Source organism: Hyperoodon ampullatus, assembly GCF_949752795.1.
Source record: "Hyperoodon ampullatus genome assembly, chromosome: 3".
NCBI lineage: Eukaryota > Metazoa > Chordata > Mammalia > Artiodactyla > Ziphiidae > Hyperoodon > Hyperoodon ampullatus.
Window position 1 is genome coordinate 147,982,460 of NC_136916.1, and position 19,768 is coordinate 148,002,227.

The following is a 19,768-nucleotide window of genomic DNA, read 5'->3' on the forward strand; positions in this document are numbered from 1 at the left end:
TTCTTCAAGGGGAAAGTTGCGGAATATTGTTCATGAAAGAAATAAAGTGATAATAAAGTAAATAAATAAAGAGATAAATAAGTAGATCAAAAAAGTGATAGTACAGGAATATGATGTGGTCCCTTTTATTGTTAAAAAAAACCCTCAGTAGATGTGTGCATATGTATTTATGTGTGTGTACCTGAAAAAGAAAAGGTCCAGGGCAGGTAGTGTTTAACTGTGGTGGGATTAGGGTTTTTTCAAATTTTTCTTTGTAACAAGAAAAGGAACCTAATGCTATTTATTTTTAATAACTAAAAAGAAAAAAGAAAAAAAAAATCCCCACAGAATCAACAGAAAAACAAGAAAGGGAAGTCAGGCAGGTTGACTGGTCAGGGGTCGTGTGGGTCTGAGGTCCCCAGGCCTGGCCCAGGACACCATGCACTGCCTCAGCCTGGGCCTGACTCTGGAGAAACCAGGTTTGGCTGTTCAGAGATGTTGACGTAGTTTGTGAGGCCGCTGAGTACAGACACCTTCCTGCAGGCCTGTTTCTCTCTCGCGCTGGATGGAAGCAGTGTTGTGTAATCAGCTCAGCTCCGTTCAGCCTACTTTGTCCAGCCCTGTTGGAGGCCTGGAAGGGAGTGGGTTTGGGCCTTGTTTCTGCTTCTCTTGGGTGCCAAGCATCAGAACATCTCCCTGCCCTGAGGACAGTGGCCTGGCCCTGTCCTGCTGCATCTGGGCTTGGGAGAGTGTCCACACACACACACACACGGGCATTCCTGCCTCAGCTGTCAGCTCACAGGGCAGCCAGGCTCCTGCCCCCGCCTCTAGGGGGCCGCAGGGAGGTTCTGGGCCTGCAACCCCTCACTAAGGGCTGGTGTGGGAGACACGGCTCCCCTTGGTGATTCACCAGCCAGCCATCAGTTCCCTAGGACCAGGCCAGGTCCTGGCAGGGAAGGCACAGGAGTGGGAATCACCACAGGCTGTGTCTTCTCTTGCAGAGAAAGTTCACTCTTGTGACCAGGAGAGACAGAGTGCCCTGGAAGAGGCCCGGCAGAATCCCCGCGAGGGCATTGTCATCCCCGAGTGTGCCCCCGGGGGGCTCTATAAGCCAGTGCAGTGCCACCAATCCACTGGCTACTGCTGGTGTGTGCTGGTGGACACGGGGCGTCCGCTGCCCGGGACCTCCACACGGTAAGTCCCCCAGAGCCCATCCTGCCCCTCACCCCTCAGGTGAAGCCTGGGGTGGGAGAGCCAGCTTCCTGTTCGGCTGTCACCTCACATCTCCTGGCTTTATTGTCCTGGCCTGGTGGGAGTCGAGTCACTAGGGGAGCAGCATCTCTGCTCGTGGGCAGATGAGGTCCCAGTATCCTGGATTCTGGTCACGGGTCTGGCCTTTCCTAGCTGGGCGACCTTGGGAAAGTAGGTAACTTCTCTGAACCTCAGTTCACCCGTGAGAAGGGTATTGCCCTGCCTGAGTCACTAGGTTCTATGGATCAAAAAGATCCCGTGTGCAGACATAAGGTAACAGCGCTCTACGAGACTGACTAAGGTGACATGGCTGAACATGGCTCTGTGGGAACACCGATGCTGGGATTGCCTTGTAGCTGCTGGACAGTACAGGAGATATTCTGCTGCCAGCTCTGGGAGATCTAGGCTTAGTGACCACCCAGGTCATTGCTGGTAGTAGGGGCTGGAGTCAGCTCAGTTTCCAGTCCCTCCTCACCCCCTGCATCTCTCTCTTCTCAGCTACGTGATGCCCAGTTGTGAGAGTGACGCCAGGGCCAAGAGTGCGGAGGTAGACGACCCCTTCAAGGACAGGGAGCTGCCAGGTGGGAGACGACACTACCCCTTGCTGGTGCCTTCACCTCTTCCTGTTCCTCCAGCCCCTCATCATGCAGAAGCAGCGCCCTCCTCTGGGTCTGCTTCCCCATCTGTAAGATGGAGCGGGGACACTGGTCAGGGGCATCGCAAGAGCCGTGGGATCTGCATCCGGTCTGGGATTTGTTCCTAATTAGTCCTGTGCTCTTGAGCACACTGTTTCTCCTCCTTGCTTTTACTTTTTTATCTTTTGAATGTAGTCACTGGGTTAAAATCCTACCCTTGAAAGCTCTACAGTTCTTTCTCTAAGGGTGACTGGGACGATGATCTGGGGGCTGTGGACCCTTTTTCCCAGGGCTGCAAAGAGAAGATAGCTCACAGGGAAAGGCTGTCCTGAGGGGCAATGATTCCTGGTGGCCCAGAACTGTCACTGGGGTATGACACAAGACTCACAGGCAGGGACCCAGGACCTCTAAATGGCTGCTGGATTGGGTTTCCCTTATTTATAGTGTTCTCTGCCAGTGAGTTACAAGAAGAGTAATAAATATTGATGGCTCAGAACACTGTAGTCTTTTTTTTTTTTTTTTTTTTGCGGTACGCGGGCCTCTCACTGTTGTGGCCTCTCCCGTCGCGGAGCACAGGCTCCGGACGCGCAGGCTCAGCAACCATGGCTCACGGGCCCAGCCGCTCCGCAGCATGTGGGATCTTCCCAGACCGGGGCACGAACCCATGTCCCCTGCATCGGCAGGCGGACCCTCAACCACTGCGCCACCAGGGAAGCCCCATGCTTGGGGCTTTGCTGGAATCACACAGTGAGGAAAAGAGAAACAAAGGGTTTGAGAGTACTTATAAGGGAGGGTTGATAATTATAATCTAAGCTGGATGAGGAGAGATGTGAAAAAAGGAGGTTCTTGGATAGGTAAACAGGTAGATCTACTTGAGTCAACTTTGACCTTGGAGTTCTCTGTATTCCTCGTGCCCCTTCAGCACCTGGTCCTTGCTGCTAGAGTCGCTCCGTCCTCCTGTACCAGAACTCGCTTGAGTTCCCCAGTAGACTATGAACTTTACGAGGAGAAGAACCGTGTGTATAATAATATCCCTAACATTTAGCATAGTGCCTGAGTGGATACTCAGCAAACATTTGAGGAATGGAAGGACACTGAGAGCATTATTATCCATTTGGTCTATCGGCCCCTTGCGGGCTGTGGGTCGAGGAACTATGGAGGTTTATGAGAATCATCTGAGCTGTGGACAATTCCCGAAGTGGATTTAGCTGGACAAGAAGGACTTGGAGAGGTTGAGGAAACAGTGGTAGTTGAGGAAGCTATTTACTTGATCATTTACTTGGCATCTGCCTTCAAATCTCACTTTGTCTTTCAGGCTGTCCAGAAGGGAAGAAAATGGAATTTATCACCAGCTTACTGGATGCTCTCACCACTGATATGGTGCAGGCCATTAACTCAGCAGCACCCACTGGAGGTGGGAGGTGAGAATGCGAGCAGGACTCAGGCCCAGTGGGACCACGGGGCTCCTGACTTTTCAGATGCTGCAGGTCCCTGGGAGAGTGGGGGGGTGGGGTTGAACAAGAGCTGGAAGTTGATCCTCTTCCTGAAACCGCGTAGCTGTGACTTTGTCTCACCTTCCACCAAAAATCTCGCCGCCCCTCTCCCCTTTCTAGTCTTTGGGAGTTGCTTTTCTCTAGCTTGTAGTTACCTGATTATAGGCAAATCCAGGAATGTCTGGGAGACTTCCAGCACTTCAGTCTCAGAAATGGATGCACTAGAGTGAGTCCAGAATGGCAGGGAGGGGGATGGGCATACGATGGGGACAGGGATGGCAGGGAGGGCGTCCAGAGCACTTGGTGGCTTTCTTCTTTTCTGAGAAGGCAGGAGCCGCATGCCATTTTGGCTACCTGAGAATCCCAAGGGACTCTGGGCAGTGGGATTGGACACTGCCATAGCCAAATCCAACTTAGTTCAGGAGCTGATATGCTGGCCGAGGCAGTCCTGACACGAGGCCGTAATATACATGCTCCCCAGCGACCAGCATCACTGGCGCTCACTAATTTGGGCCCATTGGGTCAGTTGATCAGAGCACACATGTATTCATCTGTCCGCTGCTCAGAACTATTGAACGTGCATGGCACACCAAGCACTGGGCTAAGGATTGGGAATCCGGGGATGCGAGGCATGTCCCTGCCTTCAAAGAATGCAGCCTAATGGGGATACTAGGCTGTAGAAAGATACAAGCTGTGTGGTAAGCGCTAGAAGCGAGGTGAAAGAACAGAGAAGCATTTGCTAATTTAGTCTGGAGGAGTCAGAGAAGGCTTCCTGGAGGAGGTGATACTGAGTTTTGAAGGATAGGTAGGACTCAGCTAGTAAAAGAAGGAAAGCCATTCCAGGAAAAAGGAAAGAACATTGTGACCCCAGGAAAGTGCATGTCCGTAGTTCAGTATGGCTGAGCTGGGGTGGATGGAGGAGGGGGTGGAGGAGATGACGGTGGTGGTAGATGACACAGAGGATGCAGGTCCCAAGGGGCCTGTGAGATGTGCTTCCCATTATGAAGCCAGAGCGGGAGGCATGGCAGGAGTAGGGAGAGTTCTGGCTCCTTAGCAACGGGAAGTGCCATGTGCTTGGCAGGGATGGGCAGCCCGACTCTCAGCTTACATGGCTCACCAAGGAGGGAGCGCTAGTCCCTCTGCATCTCCCCAGAGGCAAAGCTGTCATAGGGCAAGGAGTGCCACCACGAGACAGGCCCAGGCCCCCAGGCCGGTGGAAGGGCCCCAGTGTGACTGCCTCAGCAGCGATCAGCACGACCGCAGGGCGTGTATCTGGGTTGGGAACCAGGACTCCCAGCACAGCTGTCAGTGGTTCTGTGTCCCGAGGCAGACAAGGGCAGCCATCCTGAAAACCCACTTTTATGTCACATCACAGTGAGTGCAGTGGCTGCCTTGTGGGTTGCCACTCTAGGAACCTGCTTGTCCAGGGAGCTTGCTCTCAGCAACCCCCATGGTCCTGTGAACTCTGAGGCTGGTTTCTGGCCCTGCTCTGTTTTGCTCACCCTGTGGAAGGGTCCAGGCCTCCCCTGGGAGGAGCATAGCAATAAGTCTGAAAAGATGGAGACAGGGTCTGATGGGTCGGCAGATGAGAACTGCCCAGAGGCAGCCCACGGTGCTCAGCAACTGGAAGTCTAAAATAGAGAGGGCTGTGTCCGAATCTCCAGGAAGAGGGAGAGAAAATTACGAAAAGGCATATTCAGTATTATATGCCTTTTTGTTATTTATGCTTGGAATGTGAAAACATACCTGTTGTTTCATGCAGACATGGGTATGAGCTATTTATGGTTTTTAGAAGAGAGGGAAAAAAGAAACGAGAAGGGGGCATGGCCTTAACAATTCCAGGTCTGGGTGCTTTCCACCCACAAATCCCCAGGGCTGCTGGCTCTGACCCACTGCTCAGGGAGCCTGCCTGGTGCTTATACTTGGGTTCTAAGGAGACAGGACTTCACCCTCCATCGCATTTGCTTCTGCGGGAGCCCAGCCCTTGAGCCCGGCCTGGCCTCGGATCCAGGCAGCCTTCAGTGCCAGGGAAAGGACCAAAACCAGCTAGGTCCTGGGCCAGGGGGGCCAAAATCACAGGTAGGCTCGCTGCCAGGGCAAGTTCAGATGGACGCTTGACCCTCAGATTGCAGGCTGAAGAAATTTTTACAGAAAATAAAAACTAAGAAGTTCATAAATGCTTTTAATCCCAGTGTGTCCTTAGGGAAGGGAGTTTTTGTTGCTGTGGTTTCCAAAAAACCTCTTTTAGGTATAATATAATGTTGGGAGAAATTTAAAAAAAATTTTTTTTCCTAAACACGTTTTTCATTTCAAACTCATGTGAACCTGACCGTGTTTGGTTTTGATGAGAATGGAAGGTTTGAACTGCATCTGGTAATTGCGTTACCTGGAGGCTAGACTTGTAATCAAAAGACAGACAAGATGTATCAAGAAATAGTTTAGAAATCAAGGAAGTGGGAGTGGGCCTGCGGAGAGAAGGAGAAAGAATCAGTTATACAGGGAGGTGGCTGGCCAGGGTTACCGGTTTTACTGAGTTTAAATCCCTCTCAGGTCTCCCTAATATATTTTGAAAAAGCAAGCCCGAACTCTGACCACGAACTGGCCGTGCAGGATGGTCTTGCTGGCGCTCACCCTCCTCTCATATGCCGCTCCCTCCTGTCATTATGTTCCAGCCACTGGTCCTTCTCAGGTCCTCAAACAGGCCAAGCTCTTGCCTGCCCCAGGGCCTCCATATGGGCCAGCTGCTCCTTCAGCCTGGAATGTGAGCCCCCCATCCTCCCGCGACTGGCCCTGCTGTTCCATTTAAATATCATCTTCTCAGTGACCATCCAAACTAAAGGAGCAGCCCTGTCACCCTCCATCACAACACCAATTTTTTTTTTTTTTTTTTTTTTTTTTGCGGTACGCAGGCCACTCACTGTTGTGGCCTCTCCCGTTGTGGAGCACAGGCTCCAGACGCACAGGCTCAGCGGCCATGGCTCACGGGCCCAGCTGCTCTGTGGCATGTGGGATCTTCCCGGACTGGGGCACGAACCCGCGTCCCCTGCATCGGCAGGCGGACTCTCAACCACTGCGCCACCAGGGAAGCCCAGAACACTGCTTTTTAATTCTCAGCCTAGTGCTTATCCCTATCTGATATTTTGCTGGTTTGTTTATTTGTATCTGTCTCCCCCTACCCAATGAAAATTGAACTTCAATGAGGGAAGGAGCGTTTTCTGCCTTCTTCCCTGCTGTATTCCTAGAACTCAGGATAGTGCCTGGCACACAGTAGGTGCTCAGTAAGTATTTGTTAAATGAATAAATAGCCAGGGTGGATAGATGGATGGATCCTTGTTGGATACAGAGAGGGATGTCTCAGTAAGGCCTCTTTTTCTTGGCACATGTCAGAGGGTCCAGCAACTACTTCAAGACTAATTATGAGGCCAGATCTAGCCCTGAAGTTCACTGTAAGGCTTCTTTGTCACCAGGGCCTTACAGTGCCCTGGCTGGGACCAAGGGACTTGGGCACCATGTGGACAGCCCCTGGTCAGGCACCCTTCTACAATGGAAGAGCCAAGGCGGAGGGCAGCACATCTGGAGCAGTGCTGGCGAAGGGAATTACGGAATCCAGGGTCCCTGGGTTTGGGCCTCGGCTCTGAATTCAGGTAGAATTGAGGTTGCAAGCATAAGGTCCAAGAAGCCACAGCTGATCTCTCCTGTGTCCTCTCAGGGTCTGGCAGTTAAAGCTGGACACCAGCTGGGGCCAGCGGGAAACAGTCCCATTTGGGGACAGTGGGAAGAAGGGACAGGGAGGATGTCTGGGCTGAGCGGAAAAGAGGGTGTCTTCCCCCCAAACCACCACCTGTCAGGCTTGGAGGTTTTAGCTTTGCACAAACTCTTACATCTTACCCCTGGCGTAAGCTCTGTGCTGGGTTCTGGGGACATACAGGGGTGAGGGCATGGTTCCGGGCTCAGGCGCTCCTGGGAGAAGAGCTATGTAATCACGTGAGTGCGCTGTAAAGCCAATGTGACAACAGAGGCAGATGAAGTCCTGCAGGGACTCAGGGGAGGGAGGGCGTGTGAGAGAAGGCTTTCCACAGGAGGTGACATTTAAGCCACATCTTCACTTACGAGTGAGAAAATGCCCCGACCTAGATGGACCAGGAATAAGGGTATCCCAGCAGAGGGACCCTAGGGGTAGCGAGGTATGAACGAGGTAGGGTCTGTGGAAGGAATTGTGAGGAGTAAGGTTCAAGCTTGAGAGGCAGGCTGTGGACAGGCGGGAGATGAGGCTGTAGAGCTGGGCAGAGCCCAGATCATGCTGGGTCTTGTGATTCGTGCCAGAGAGGGCCACAGGGAGCCATGTGACTAGATGGGCATTCCTATGGAAGCCAGACGGGGAGGGGGGAGCTAAATGGGGCAGGAAGGTTACAGCCTACACCAGAGGGAAAGGTGATGAGAATGTGGACTAAAGCTGTGGCGGGCGGGATGACTTACTGAAGCTTTAGTAATGAGATCAATAGGATTTGAAGACTTGTTGGATGTAGGGAGTGGAAGAGGGAGATATCTACTTCCTTTTCTGGTCTTCTAGCCTGATTTAGGGGGAAAGCAGTGCTGCCCAAATCTAAAAATAGGCAAAGTAGAATGGGGTATCCATGGAAACATCTGTGGCTAGTGCCTGGGAGGGGGTGGCCTGCAGGTGTCATTAGATGAGGCTGTTCTCAGTGAAGGGTTGTTAGATCATTGAATTATGCTCTTGGTCCTTCCCGCTCCAGAAGGCAGAGTTCCGCCCCCGTCGCCTCACCCCACCGGCTAAATCAGCCTTCCCATCAGCATTTATCAGTCCCAAAGGGAGGGTTCTGAGATCCTAGCTGGCAGAGCCTTCTAGAGCAGGGGAACCCTCTCCTTTCTCCACTCCACCCTAGAAAAAGTCAACGTTGAGAGGAGCTGGGCTGGGCCGCGTGAGCCTCACTGCCCCTCCCGTGGTCCCTCAAGAAGAGACCGTGGGTCTTGAGGCTTCCTCCTTCCTGCCCAGTGCGGTGACTTGTTGATGTTCTTGCAAGGAGGAGGCTGGAATGCGGCTGACTTGGCATTTCCCAGCTCTACCCACCCGCTTAGCTGGCAGGGCCTGGACCCGGCTCCAGATGGGGCTCAGCTGACCTGCTTGGCTTGGCCCGTGCCTCCAGGCCGTCCCACCTCACCTTGTTTAAAACTGCTTGGGACAGCGGAATTGGGCCCAAGATCTTGGCCAGCGCCAGTTTCCTTGTGGTAAAAGGGGCTGACTCTCCAGCTGTGCATTGCAGCCAAGGCCCGGCGGGCTGAGGCTGCAGAAGCGACACTGAGAGGGCTGCAGGGGAAGGGTGGCACCTGCCGCCTCTTAATTTGGGAGAAGACTCGGTGGGGCCTGGCCAGTCCAGGGAGGGACCTGGCTCTAGTGGTTTTCCTCATCCCTGGAGACGGGAGGCAACAGGACGACCACCAAAACAGCCCAGAGGTGGGGCTGACGCCAACATTGCACTGTGTCTCTCCACACCATGTCCGAGGAAACTTGGAACCTCTACACACCCAATAAGCCCTTTTAATGGAAGTGGAATTGTACCTGTAGGGAGGCCCATAGCAAGGACCTGGGCACCACTGTTAAGTAAACCTAAAGAACCATCCCACTCTCTAACGTAGGGTCCCCAGCCCTTGCCTGATGAGCCCCTTTGAGTTCCAGCGGTTCTCATCCCAGTTCTGTGGGCATGTGTGAGAGAGAGGCCGGGAGTCTGATGCCAGTGTAACCCTAGAACCCGGGAGTGCAAGTTGCCAGTATTTTTAAAGGATACTGCTAGAAAGCTGTAAGAGCTGGAGGGCTCAGTGGGCTGTGGCTTTGAGGCCAGGGGTAAATTGCGAGGAGTCCAGCTGTGATGGAAAGGACTCCAGCACAGACTGCTTGAGAGCTTCCTGGAGACTCTGGGATGCCCTCTTGCCCCACCCCATCCAGCACTCCCCGGGAAGATCTTAGCTTCTCCTTAGTTAACAGAGGCTTCTCGTGTCTTCTTTCACACATGCCCGCTGCTGGTTTGGCTAAATCAGGACTCCTGACAGATGTCAGTCTTAACTAGTTCTTGCATGAAGCATGGTAGTTTGGGGACTTGAGGCTGCTGTGAAGCCAGAGACCTCATTTTCAGCGTTTTGAGCCAGATGCCTTCAGTAGTTTTCTTTTTCCTAGTATGCTTGGTTGGAAGCATGAAAACTACACCCAACCCCCTCCCAGTTACTGTCTTTTGTCTCACCCGATCTCCTTCCAGAAGGTTCGGACTTATTCATCTGGGGTCATGGCTGGAGTCTCCTTCCCTCTAGATGAGGGTTCTTAACTTGAGTCCGTGACCTTGGATGGGGTTTAGGGAGTCCATTAAACCCCTAAAATCTGCAGAGTTCTGGGTGCATGTGCATTTTAGAGAGAGGGACTATGGCTTTGTTTACGTGTTCTGGGGGTCCATGATCCCACCGCCTTGCCCCGCACCCTCGCTAAGAAATCCTTGCCTCCTTAAATGTACTTGGCGCTTGGCCTAGACAAAGCCTTGGCTTCCAAAGTAGGACCCTAGCGCTGCCTAGCTACACATGTGGAGCCTGGCTCTGATGTTTGGGGAGGGGGCAGCATGGGATTCTGGAAGTCAAAGGATTTCAGAAGCAGAGTGCCTTACACCAGCTGGGGGCGGGGGCGGGGAGAGGCAGGCCCCTCAGGCCCACAGGGCAGGCTGCCGGTTGGGGAAGTGCTATAGGGAGGCAGAGGCACTGCTTGGAGGGCTCCCGGGGGACGTCTCCTGGGATGTGTCCTCGGCTGCGGGGTATGGGGGACATACAGGGGGGTAGCAGGCAGAAGGCATGGCCGCTCTGGGCTGGGGAGCTTCTGCTGGGAGTGAGGAGGGCAGGAACATGGTTCTCCAGACAAGGAGGCAGGGAAGGGAGGGCAAAAGGAACAGCAGCCAAATGACAGTCACTCTCTGGCATAAGAGGAAACTCTTAGAGGTTGTAGCACGGGAGAAGAGCTGCTTCTTGCTGCAGCCTAGCCCAAAGGAAGGTGCGGGGAGCTCCAGCAACTGAGTCACTGAGAACTGGGCAGGCAGGCGGGAGCCCAGGAACACATGTTGAAGACAGCGAGCCTCTCCTGGCTGGGCGTCTGGGCGGGATGACCTCATCCCTTCCCGTCTCAGCAAGTGAGGCTTTATTATTCCAGCCTCTAGGTAGACATTACGCTATGCTGAGCCTAAAGGTTAAAGGAAGAGCTGCCTTCACCGGGGGTTCTCGTGGCCCCCTCACGGGAGGGGCCGAGGGGGAAGGCCCTCCCCTGACCGCCTTAGAAAGCCTGGGTGGAAATAGCTGGAGCGTCTCCCCTGGGTCCCTCCCGGCTCTCCTCCTGCAGCTGGGTCCTCCCTCGCGTGTAGGGGAAGGCGAGGGCAGGCAGGGTGCCCTGCGAGGGAGCTGGCCACCCTCCCTGCTGCTCCACGAGCATCCTGATAGAGAATTTTCTGGGGCCCGCCTGGTATACCCTGCAGGCTCGAGAGTGAATGTTGCAGTGAAAATAGAGGAAGCTTAAAACCACCAAAGTACCATGTACTGGCAGAGACGACAGTCTGAGCCATGCCTGTTTGAAAGCCCTTCCAAGCCTGGTTTCTGTGACAGACCTAGCAGATTCCCCAAGGACCAGAAGCAGACGGTCCCTCACACCTTCCCCAGGTGCTCCCTGCGCCAGACCTGTCAAGATGAGGTCCTGCTGGCAGATCCACTAATTGTGCTCTCTTGGAATTGGTCCAGGGTGCCCAGGGGGACCTGCCCAAGACTGCAATCCACTTAATTAGGAGTAGGCATTCAACAGGGATGCCTGGCTTTTTTTTTGGTAATGAAACATCTTTTTCCCTAAATGGTGAGGCCACTTGGGGGTTGAGGTAGGGGAGGGAGTTTGCTGGCTCATTCATAGCAGAGGTGTTAGGGATGGTCCCCTCCCTCCCGGAAAACTCGGCAAACCCCAGAGAAGAACTCCAAGGCACTGGGAAGTGCCTTGAATATTTTTCTTGCCAGGTACAGCTTCAGAGTGTGCTGGCAGGCGCTGAATCCCTGGTGCAGGATGCCTGTGTGACAGCGAGCTCCTCTGCCCATGCTTCTCACCCATGGTCGTCACGTAGTCTGTCCCAGTGCCCTGCAGACTAAGTATTTGAATGTATGGACCTCCCAACCTCAGCCTTAGTCCCCCAACCAAGGGAAAGTTACCCAGGGCTTTAAACAAAAGGGCCTGGACCACATTCACTCCGTGCCAAGCCCTGGCAGCAGGAACCATGGGACTCGTGTGACTCTGTTCTCCTGGCCGGAGACCCCAGTCACCCCCTCTAGAAGAGACGCATCATTGGCTTCAAAAGTTTCAGCTAGCACCCTGAATCCTTTTTGGGAAAAGATGAGGCATGAGTAAATGAAATTGATGGGTGGGCCTTGTGTACATTACACGTGTAGGCATTGCTCTTGTCACGTTACGGTCACCATGCATACGTGGGCTGTGTTAGATGCGGTCACCGCTGTGCAGCTTGACACCGGGAAGCTCTCTTGGTTACTCTAGCCCAGTGCTTCTTAGCAGAATCCCCTGGGGGTTCTAGTTAACATGTGGCTTCCTGGGTCCACCCTGGGCCTCCTGTCTTAAAACCTCTATGTGGACAGACTCACGCTTAGTAGGTCTGGACTTGCCAGCTGTAGAACCTCTGTTTGTGTCCATCTCAATTGCCTTCTTTCCTCAATTCTTACCGCGCTTGATACCTGACAGGGACGGCCCACGGGAGCGTCACACTTCACACTTCACACTGAATTGTTGCTGCTCGGTTTCACTTTTTTGGCTCTGTTTCGCCAAGACAGCAGTTTGAAGCTAGGAGCTCTGCCTCCTGCTTTGGAAGCCCTCCCAGGACCTGGACTGGCACTGGGTGGGTGGTGCAGGCTCCGAGCACCCTTTCCCATAGTCATGTTCATTTGGATGCCAAGTTCACGTGCAATGGGCAGCTTGTGTGGCAACAACACTAGGCTAGGAGAAGGACTGTTTGGATCCCTGTGGTTATATCCGGCCAGTATGTCTTGAGCATCCGTCTTGTACGAGAACGTTGCTGGCTATGGCGGAGGGGGTGGCGGGCTCACCTACTTGGGGACCCCCGAAGAATGAACTGTCCAGTCTTGTGGCTCAAGTTGGAAAGGATGGCTTGATTCGGCTGCAGGCTCATTGGGGCTGGGAGGGCTTGGGCTCGGATAAGCCATTTCTGCCTGGCTGCCGGCAGCCCTGGCATCTGAGAATGTGGGAGGGAACTGAGGCTGGGCTGGTGGCTCCTGCAGGATCCTGAGCGGTGTGCTTGGGGATGGGGGTGTCTGCCCGTGGCCCAGGTTCTCGGAGCCAGACCCCAGCCACACCCTGGAGGAGCGAGTGGTGCACTGGTACTTCAGCCAGCTGGACAGCAACAGCAGCGACGACATTAACAAGAGGGAAATGAAGCCCTTCAAGCGCTACGTGAAGAAGAAAGCCAAGCCCAAGAAATGCGCCCGGCGTTTCACTGACTACTGTGACCTGAACAAGGACAAGGTCATCTCACTTCCTGAGCTGAAGGGCTGCCTGGGTGTTAGCAAAGAAGGTGAGTGCTTGCCTGTGCTCCTGGCCCGCTAGGACTTGCCCCTCCCGGGCCCGGGGGCCAAGGGCTCCCCCAGTAGATGAGGTCCCAGGTGCGTGTTTATTCAGCTACTTACTGGGAGTGTGTTATGCTTCGTGCTAGACGCCTGATATAGTGGAGGAATGGATGGATAAGGTCCCTATCCTTCCACAGTCTATGGAGGAGACAGATACTAAAGTATTTACATACCCTGTGGTAAGTGCTATGAGGGTGTATTAGGATAGGCCAGGCTGCAGTGACAAGTAGAACCACACACGTAATGGCTCAGCTCAACACAGTGGATATTAGTTCATCTTGCCCCACGATTCCAGGTCCTAGGGGTGTGTGTGTGAGAGTGTGTGTGTGTGTGTGTGTGTGTGTGTGTGTGTGTGTGTGTGTGGTGTATGCAGGGGAAGGAATAGGAGTGGGGATTGCTTCGTGTGCAGTCAACTGAGATTCAGGCTGAGAATGACTCTGCCATCTTTATTATGTGGCATCCAGGGTCACCCTGGGGACTTCTCCCTTCCCAGCCAGCCAGATGGCGTAAAGCCTGGAGCAGTGCCTGTGGTGGGGGGTTGATGGGCCAGTCCTGGAAGTGACACACATCACCTCTCCTATTTCACTGGCTTGAACTCAGTCACTAGACCACACCCCACAGTAAGGAAGGCTGGGAACCCATGAAGAGGAGGAGAGCGTGAATTCTGGTGGACACCTAACGATCTCTGTCACAGTGGAGCAAGTGCAGAGCATTGTAGGAACCTACGTAGGGCACCCCCATCAGCGCAGGGGCAGATGGGCTTGGAAAACTTTGGGAAGGAGGTGATGTCTAGACCAGGGGTCAGCCAACCATAGCCCATGGGCCCAATCTAGCCCACGGCCTGTTTCTGTACAGCCTGTGAGCTGAGTGGTTTTTCTATTTTTAAAAGGATGTCATTTTCAAAAAAGAAGAATATACAGCGGAGACTATTGTATATTGTACATGACCAACAAAGCTACAATACTTACCAGCTAGTCCTTTACAGATACGTTTGCTGGCCCTGCTCTACAGCAATCCCTGAGCAACGAGTAAGGGGTGGCCAAGCAGAAAGATCAAGGGAGGGAAGAGTGTTCTGAGCTGAGGCAAGTGAAGAGTGAAGCTGCAGAGGTGAGGGAGGAGAGTTCTAGAGGAGCTGAAGGATGTCAGTGTGACCGAGATGCATGTTTGAAGATGGAAGGGGAGGGGAAGGGGTAGGCGGCAAGGTGAGAGAGTTTCAGCTATACAAGGGCGGTGGGGAAGCTGTTGAAGGGATTCAGTCAGGGAAACAAGAGCACCCGTCTTGCTTAAAAATTATTCTGGTGCAGTGTGGGAAGTGGATTGGGGATAAGCGAGGCAGAGTCCCCAGTAGGAGGCTGTGGCTGTCCAGACAGGAGGTGATGGAGGCCCGAGTTATGAAAAACCCAGTAGGGGATGCAGAGTAGTGGGTAGAGGTGACTAGGTAGACCTGCAGGCCTTGGTGATTGAGTGCATAGAGGGATGAAGGTTGGTTTGGGCAACTGGACAGTGGGTCCCTTCACTGAGATGGGCAACGTGGGAGGAAGAGCCGAGCGGGTGCAGGGGGACAGGGAAGGTGATAAGGATGGCTTGGACGTGTCAAGTCGGATGCACCCAAAGAATTAGAGGGTCTGTAGGGCCGGTGAAAGGTCTGGGCTGAAGATACCAATTCGGGTGGTGCTGACTTATATGAAATGGAAGCTTGGGAAATGCTGAGATTGCCTTGGAGGAAACATAAGGGCTTTTTCTCGTTCTAACCCTTGTTTGGCAGTGTAAACCCAAAGGGTAGCTGGGGAAGTGGCTGAGTTACCATGAGGTACCCAGTCTCGGGACCTGCCCGCTCCATCACTGGGTTCTGGCCTTTGTTCTGGGGCGTGTGGCCCTGAGTGAGTGACCTCATCACTCTGGGCACCCCTGTCTGATGAGGATGCCTCTCTGTGTTCCCACGACTCTGAGTCCCCAGGACCCTGCCTCAGCCACAGACTAGTTCTTTCACCCAAGTACAAACTACTGAGCCATCCCGGGTTTGAGTGTCTTCATCTGTAAGATGGAAATAATCATAATATCCACCTCATAGGGCTGTTGTGCTGATTCACTGGGACAGTGAGTCAAAGCAGTTGTCATAGTCCCTGAGACATTGAAGGAACTCCGTGGGAGTTCAATATTACTATTCTTCATAAGATTATTGCCGCTGTCGGAAGCCTTATCACACTGCATTTGCAGTTCACGTTCCTGATTCTCCCCTGCAGCTCGCCTGTAGCTGTGGGTGTGCCTTCTCAATTTCTAACCTCAGGCAGAGTGCACAGTGCACGGTGCATGGCGCCCAGTAACTGTGCATTAGATCCTTGTCAAATGATGAAGGGATAGGAGAGGGATTGTCCTGTATGGTGACATTACGCTTTGGCATTTGGAACTGTGCCCATTTCTCAGAGCACAGGCTGAGGGCCAGTATTGGAAAGAGTTTACCCAGTGTTAGCATAGACCCCCAGGCCCACCCAGGAGCACTTCTGGGCTCAGTGAGGTTGGAATCACAGAGCTCTGTAGCCCCTGTGCCCTCAGTCCCCTTCCTGTGCTGGTAGTTCAGGTCCGTGCAGCACCCAGCGGCCAAGGGGAGGCTGAGTGTGGTGACCTCAGGTCCACCGAGCTCAAGGAGGCCTCCCGGCTGTCCTCTGAAGCTTTGTGGGGCACCAGGTGCACAGAAACCAAAGGAAGCATCCAGCCCTGACACCTACTAGCTCTGTAATCTTTAGCAAGCTACCCAAACTCTCTGAGCCTCAATTTCCTCATCTGCAAAATGGAGACGATAGCGTCTGCCTTGCAGATTCGGTGTGAAGGTTTAACAAGCTGGTGCCTGTGAAGAACTTAGCTCAGTACGTGGTTAGTGGTGAATGCACAAAAGGAATTAGGAGTACTAGAGTAACGCACCCCCAGGCTGCCGGCAGCTTCGCAGGGTCCCTGTCCTCTGCGGAGCAGCAGAAAAGCCACTCAGGTAGATGGTATGTAGGGAATGAAGCAGATGTTGGTCATCTGGTGTTGTGCAGTGCCCTCTGGTGGGCCGAAAGGGGCTTGCACACCAAGCTGGGGGCAGAAGTCGGGTGTGGGGAGGACACCGAGTTTGGGGGTGAATGTAGCTTTGGGTGTGAGGGACTGAATTCCTGGGAAATGCCCCATGAACACAGGCATTTTTACCAACCAGACTCCTCACTGGGGAGCTGAATTCTCTGCACAGAGTTCCGAGGGCTGGTCTTTCTTAACCGGTCCTTCCCAGTATATAAAGCACCATCATTAGGATTACCGTCACCACCCTGTGAAGCAGGCAGCCTGGAGCCGAGTTCTTCCCTTGAAAAAAATTGCCAGCTCTCCCGATGAATTGCCCAAGGATGGCACCTGCTCCGGGCTCGGACCTTTTCTCTCCCCTGCCTTCCTTGGTAGTTAAGAGCATGATTCTGGAAGCAGACAGTCAGGTCTGAGTTTGCTTCACCACGTAAAAGCTACGCCATCTCCAAACCTCAGTTTCATCCTCATAAAATGGAGATAATTTGATTGTTTTATTAGAACCATATACAGTTGCTCTGAGGATGAAGCGATATTTTGGTAAAGGGATTAGTGCAGTAAGCCTTCAGGGTGAGAGCTGGTTACCGCTGGCTGTACGTTTTCTCTCCTGAGTCTCAGCCTGGTGGGCAGGACTATCTGAGGTCCTCGGTACCTGTAGATCTTTCCTCTCACCCCTGAGAGAAGCAGCTGCTGGCTGGAGCAGATGAAAGATGGGATTCAGGGCCTGGCGACCTGGCTCACCTCCCACCTGCCTGCCTTGGGCTTGTCCCTCTATCTTTCCAAGTTTGTTTTCTCATCCGTGACATTGGATATACCAGTATCTACCCCTCACCCCACCCCACCCTGTCTTCTGTCTTTTTTCTCAGGTCTTAAGGAATGTTAGTGTCACTTGGGGGCAGTTGAGCTGAGGGTGGGCGTGTATCTCCACAGCACTTTACACTCCTCCAAGCCCTTTCTCCATGAATTCAGTTGATCCTCAAGGCAACCCTGTGAGAGGCACAGCAGAAGCAGCACAGCTGCGGTCCTAATTCCTGCTCCATAGACTGACCCAGAGGGGTTAAGGGCTGTGCACAAAATCACACAGCCTCCAGGGCCCACGTGGAGCTGGCCCAGCTCTTGGTGTGCCTGCCTTGCAGCTCCCTGCTCCTCCCTTAGGAGACCTGGGCCCTGCAGAGCCTCCAAAACCAATCAGCACCCTATGGGGTGGAGTGGATGTTCGCAGAACAAGGCTTGGACCTCCGTTAAGCCCCTCAACTGCTCTGAGCATCAGTTTCTGGATTTGTTAAGTGAAGGGGCTGGACCAGATGATGGCTAAGATTCCTTCCACCTGACCTTCTGCGACTGGGAGAGCCAGGACCCAAGAAGGTTATGCAAATGTCCATCAGCACTAAAGCCCCTCTCAGCTAATGAGGGGGCCCTGGCCTTAGGGAAGAGGGACTGTGTTTAAGGGTGTTGGCTAACAAGGGGTTTACCCGAGTAGAACAGGAAGCCTGGCCACACAATCTCTGGCTCTTCCTCAAGTGCCTTCTTCATTCTGGGAGTTAGAGGGGCCAGGGGCCCAGGTATAGAAGAAGCCCTACCAGTTCTCTGGGTCAAGGCCACTCAAGCATCCTAAGTTCCTGTTTTGGCAGGTGGTAGTCTTGGCATCTTCTCCCAGGGAAAATGATCAGGCAAAAACCCATTCAGTAAGTTGCCTTCTTTCTGGGGTCCTTCCTATGGGCCCCCTGATGCAGCTTTGGTAGTGTAGCGGAGTGTTGGGATTGGCCAAGTTACTTGGACTCCCATGTTCAATTTGTTTGCTGAGGACACAAGAGAAAGATTAGTTAGTGCTACAAGGACCCTACCATTCCCACCTATAAACAAGCACCTACCACTTCCGCCCCAGCCCCAGGTTGAAAGGCTGGCATCTGGGAGTAGGGTGGTTTGTACAGAGTGCACACCCCCAGCTGTGTTTACTGGGCAAAACCTAGTTCTCTGGAATGGCAACCTCATTTTGTTGCCATTGTGATGCCTCATGGTGGCAAAGATGGGCTGGTAAAACATGGGCTTATCTGCAAGTCCAGGTTACCTGTGTCCCACCCTGCCCCATATTTAACAGCATGTACAAAAGCCTGCTCTGGTGAGGAAATTGACATGTGTAGCTGGATTGCTCGTAAACCCAACTCTAACTTCTCACTTATACCTCCCTCCTCAGTAGGACGCCTCATCTAAGGAGCAGAAAACCAAAGGGCAGGTGGAGAGACCAGGGAGGCAGGATGGATCACCAGACACCTGACCTTGGACGCTGCCCACAGCCCAGCCACATCCCATGTAACATGAGTGGTGCCCACCGTGTTTGCACTTTTAATAACTCTTACTTGTGTGCTTTCTTTTTGGTTTCATTTTTAAACACCAATATCTAATACCATGGTGGGAAAAGGAAAGGGAAGAAAGACTGTTCATTCTCTTTTATTGTTAAGGTTTTGGATCTGCTACTGACAACTTTTAGGGTTCTGAGGGGGTGAGGGTCTTGTTGGGACTGAGAAGAAAGAGATTTATATACTGTATATAAATATATATGTAAATTGTATAGTTCTTTTGTACAGCCATTGGCACTGCTGTCTGTTTATTCCCCTCCCTTTTCCTGCTCTGGGTTGTGAGGGCTCTGGACACACGGCCCAGCTCTCTGGAACCCAGAACTCCATCCCCAGCCCGCTTGGATTCTGTTTGGAGACCGACCCCTGTGGTTATAGTGCAGACTCCATTAGTTCTTTTCTAGTGGGAAGAGGGCACCGCCTCTTGCTGTGGCTGTCAGAGCTGGCAAGTCACTTGGCGGTTGACCTTCTCAAGGGAGGCTGGGTGTGAGACAATGTGAGGGGCCCCTGGAGGGAGGGCTCCCGTGCCCATGTGTTCCTGCCATCCGGATCCCCAGGTGGCCCTGACCCCATGGGTGCACAGTGTCCTGGTGGCCCACTGAGCAAATTGTCCTCCAAAGATTTGCGTTAGGGTCAGTTGAAACATTTCCACCCATGTTTAACATCTACTCCACGTAAAGCATGAGAAGGGAGGCAAATAAGGAAAAGACACACAGAGGGGCCTTTTATTTAGTAGCTGTTTAGTATCTGAGCAGCAGAAGGAAGAGGACAGATGGCCTGCCCTGGTGAGTGCAGTACCCACAGGAGGCTTCTCACCTCCTGCAAACCCACGAATGAGGCTTCCCGAGACAGCTCCCAGGGCCAAGGTCAGACTAGGCTTTTACTTCCACTCTCCTCTATCTCCCCTTGCCGTCCTCTGGTCCTCATAAGCCCGAGGGAAGAGTTGTGTTGGTCACCTTGTTGGAAACTCAGCCTTTTTTTTAAAAAACTCAGTACTTAGGTTCTTCCTGTTCCCTTAAATGCCCTTAAAGGCTTCCAGGCTTGAGGCCAATTCCAGAGCACAGCTCATCTTGGGCCACCCACTTTTGCCTCGCCTAGAAGTGCAGAGATAATAACCCAGCTACGGGGACATCCAGGCCTAGCTTTCCACAGACGTTTTACTGTGATTCCAATGTGGAATCCAATGTGCTGGGCAGCCTTCAGGTCAGATGCCAGCTCCTTCTGCCCGGGTGGCCATGCCTATCTGACAGTCATCAAAGAACAACGAGTGGCCCTTAGCACCCCTTCCATGAGCAGGCGAGGCAGCAGTGGGGGAGGGTGGGTAGTAGCCCAGGACTGG

General features: G+C 53.1%; 1 protein-coding gene across 2 annotated transcripts in view; it reads left to right on the top strand.

Moving 5' to 3' along the window:
- SMOC1 (SPARC related modular calcium binding 1) overlaps nt 1–17,741 on the top strand; it is a gene marked incomplete at both ends in the record, with an annotated part of 154,005 nt that extends 136,264 nt beyond the window's left edge. For both annotated transcript variants that reach the window (XM_079699529.1, XM_079699530.1), the window contains 5 exons: nt 981–1,173; nt 1,729–1,811; nt 3,181–3,286; nt 12,731–12,975; nt 17,707–17,741. In XM_079699529.1, the coding sequence (XP_079555655.1) occupies nt 981–1,173; nt 1,729–1,811; nt 3,181–3,286; nt 12,731–12,975; nt 17,707–17,741 (662 nt within the window). The remainder of the gene's footprint in view (nt 1–980; nt 1,174–1,728; nt 1,812–3,180; nt 3,287–12,730; nt 12,976–17,706) is intronic.
- Between the last annotated feature and the right edge of the window lie 2,027 nt (nt 17,742–19,768).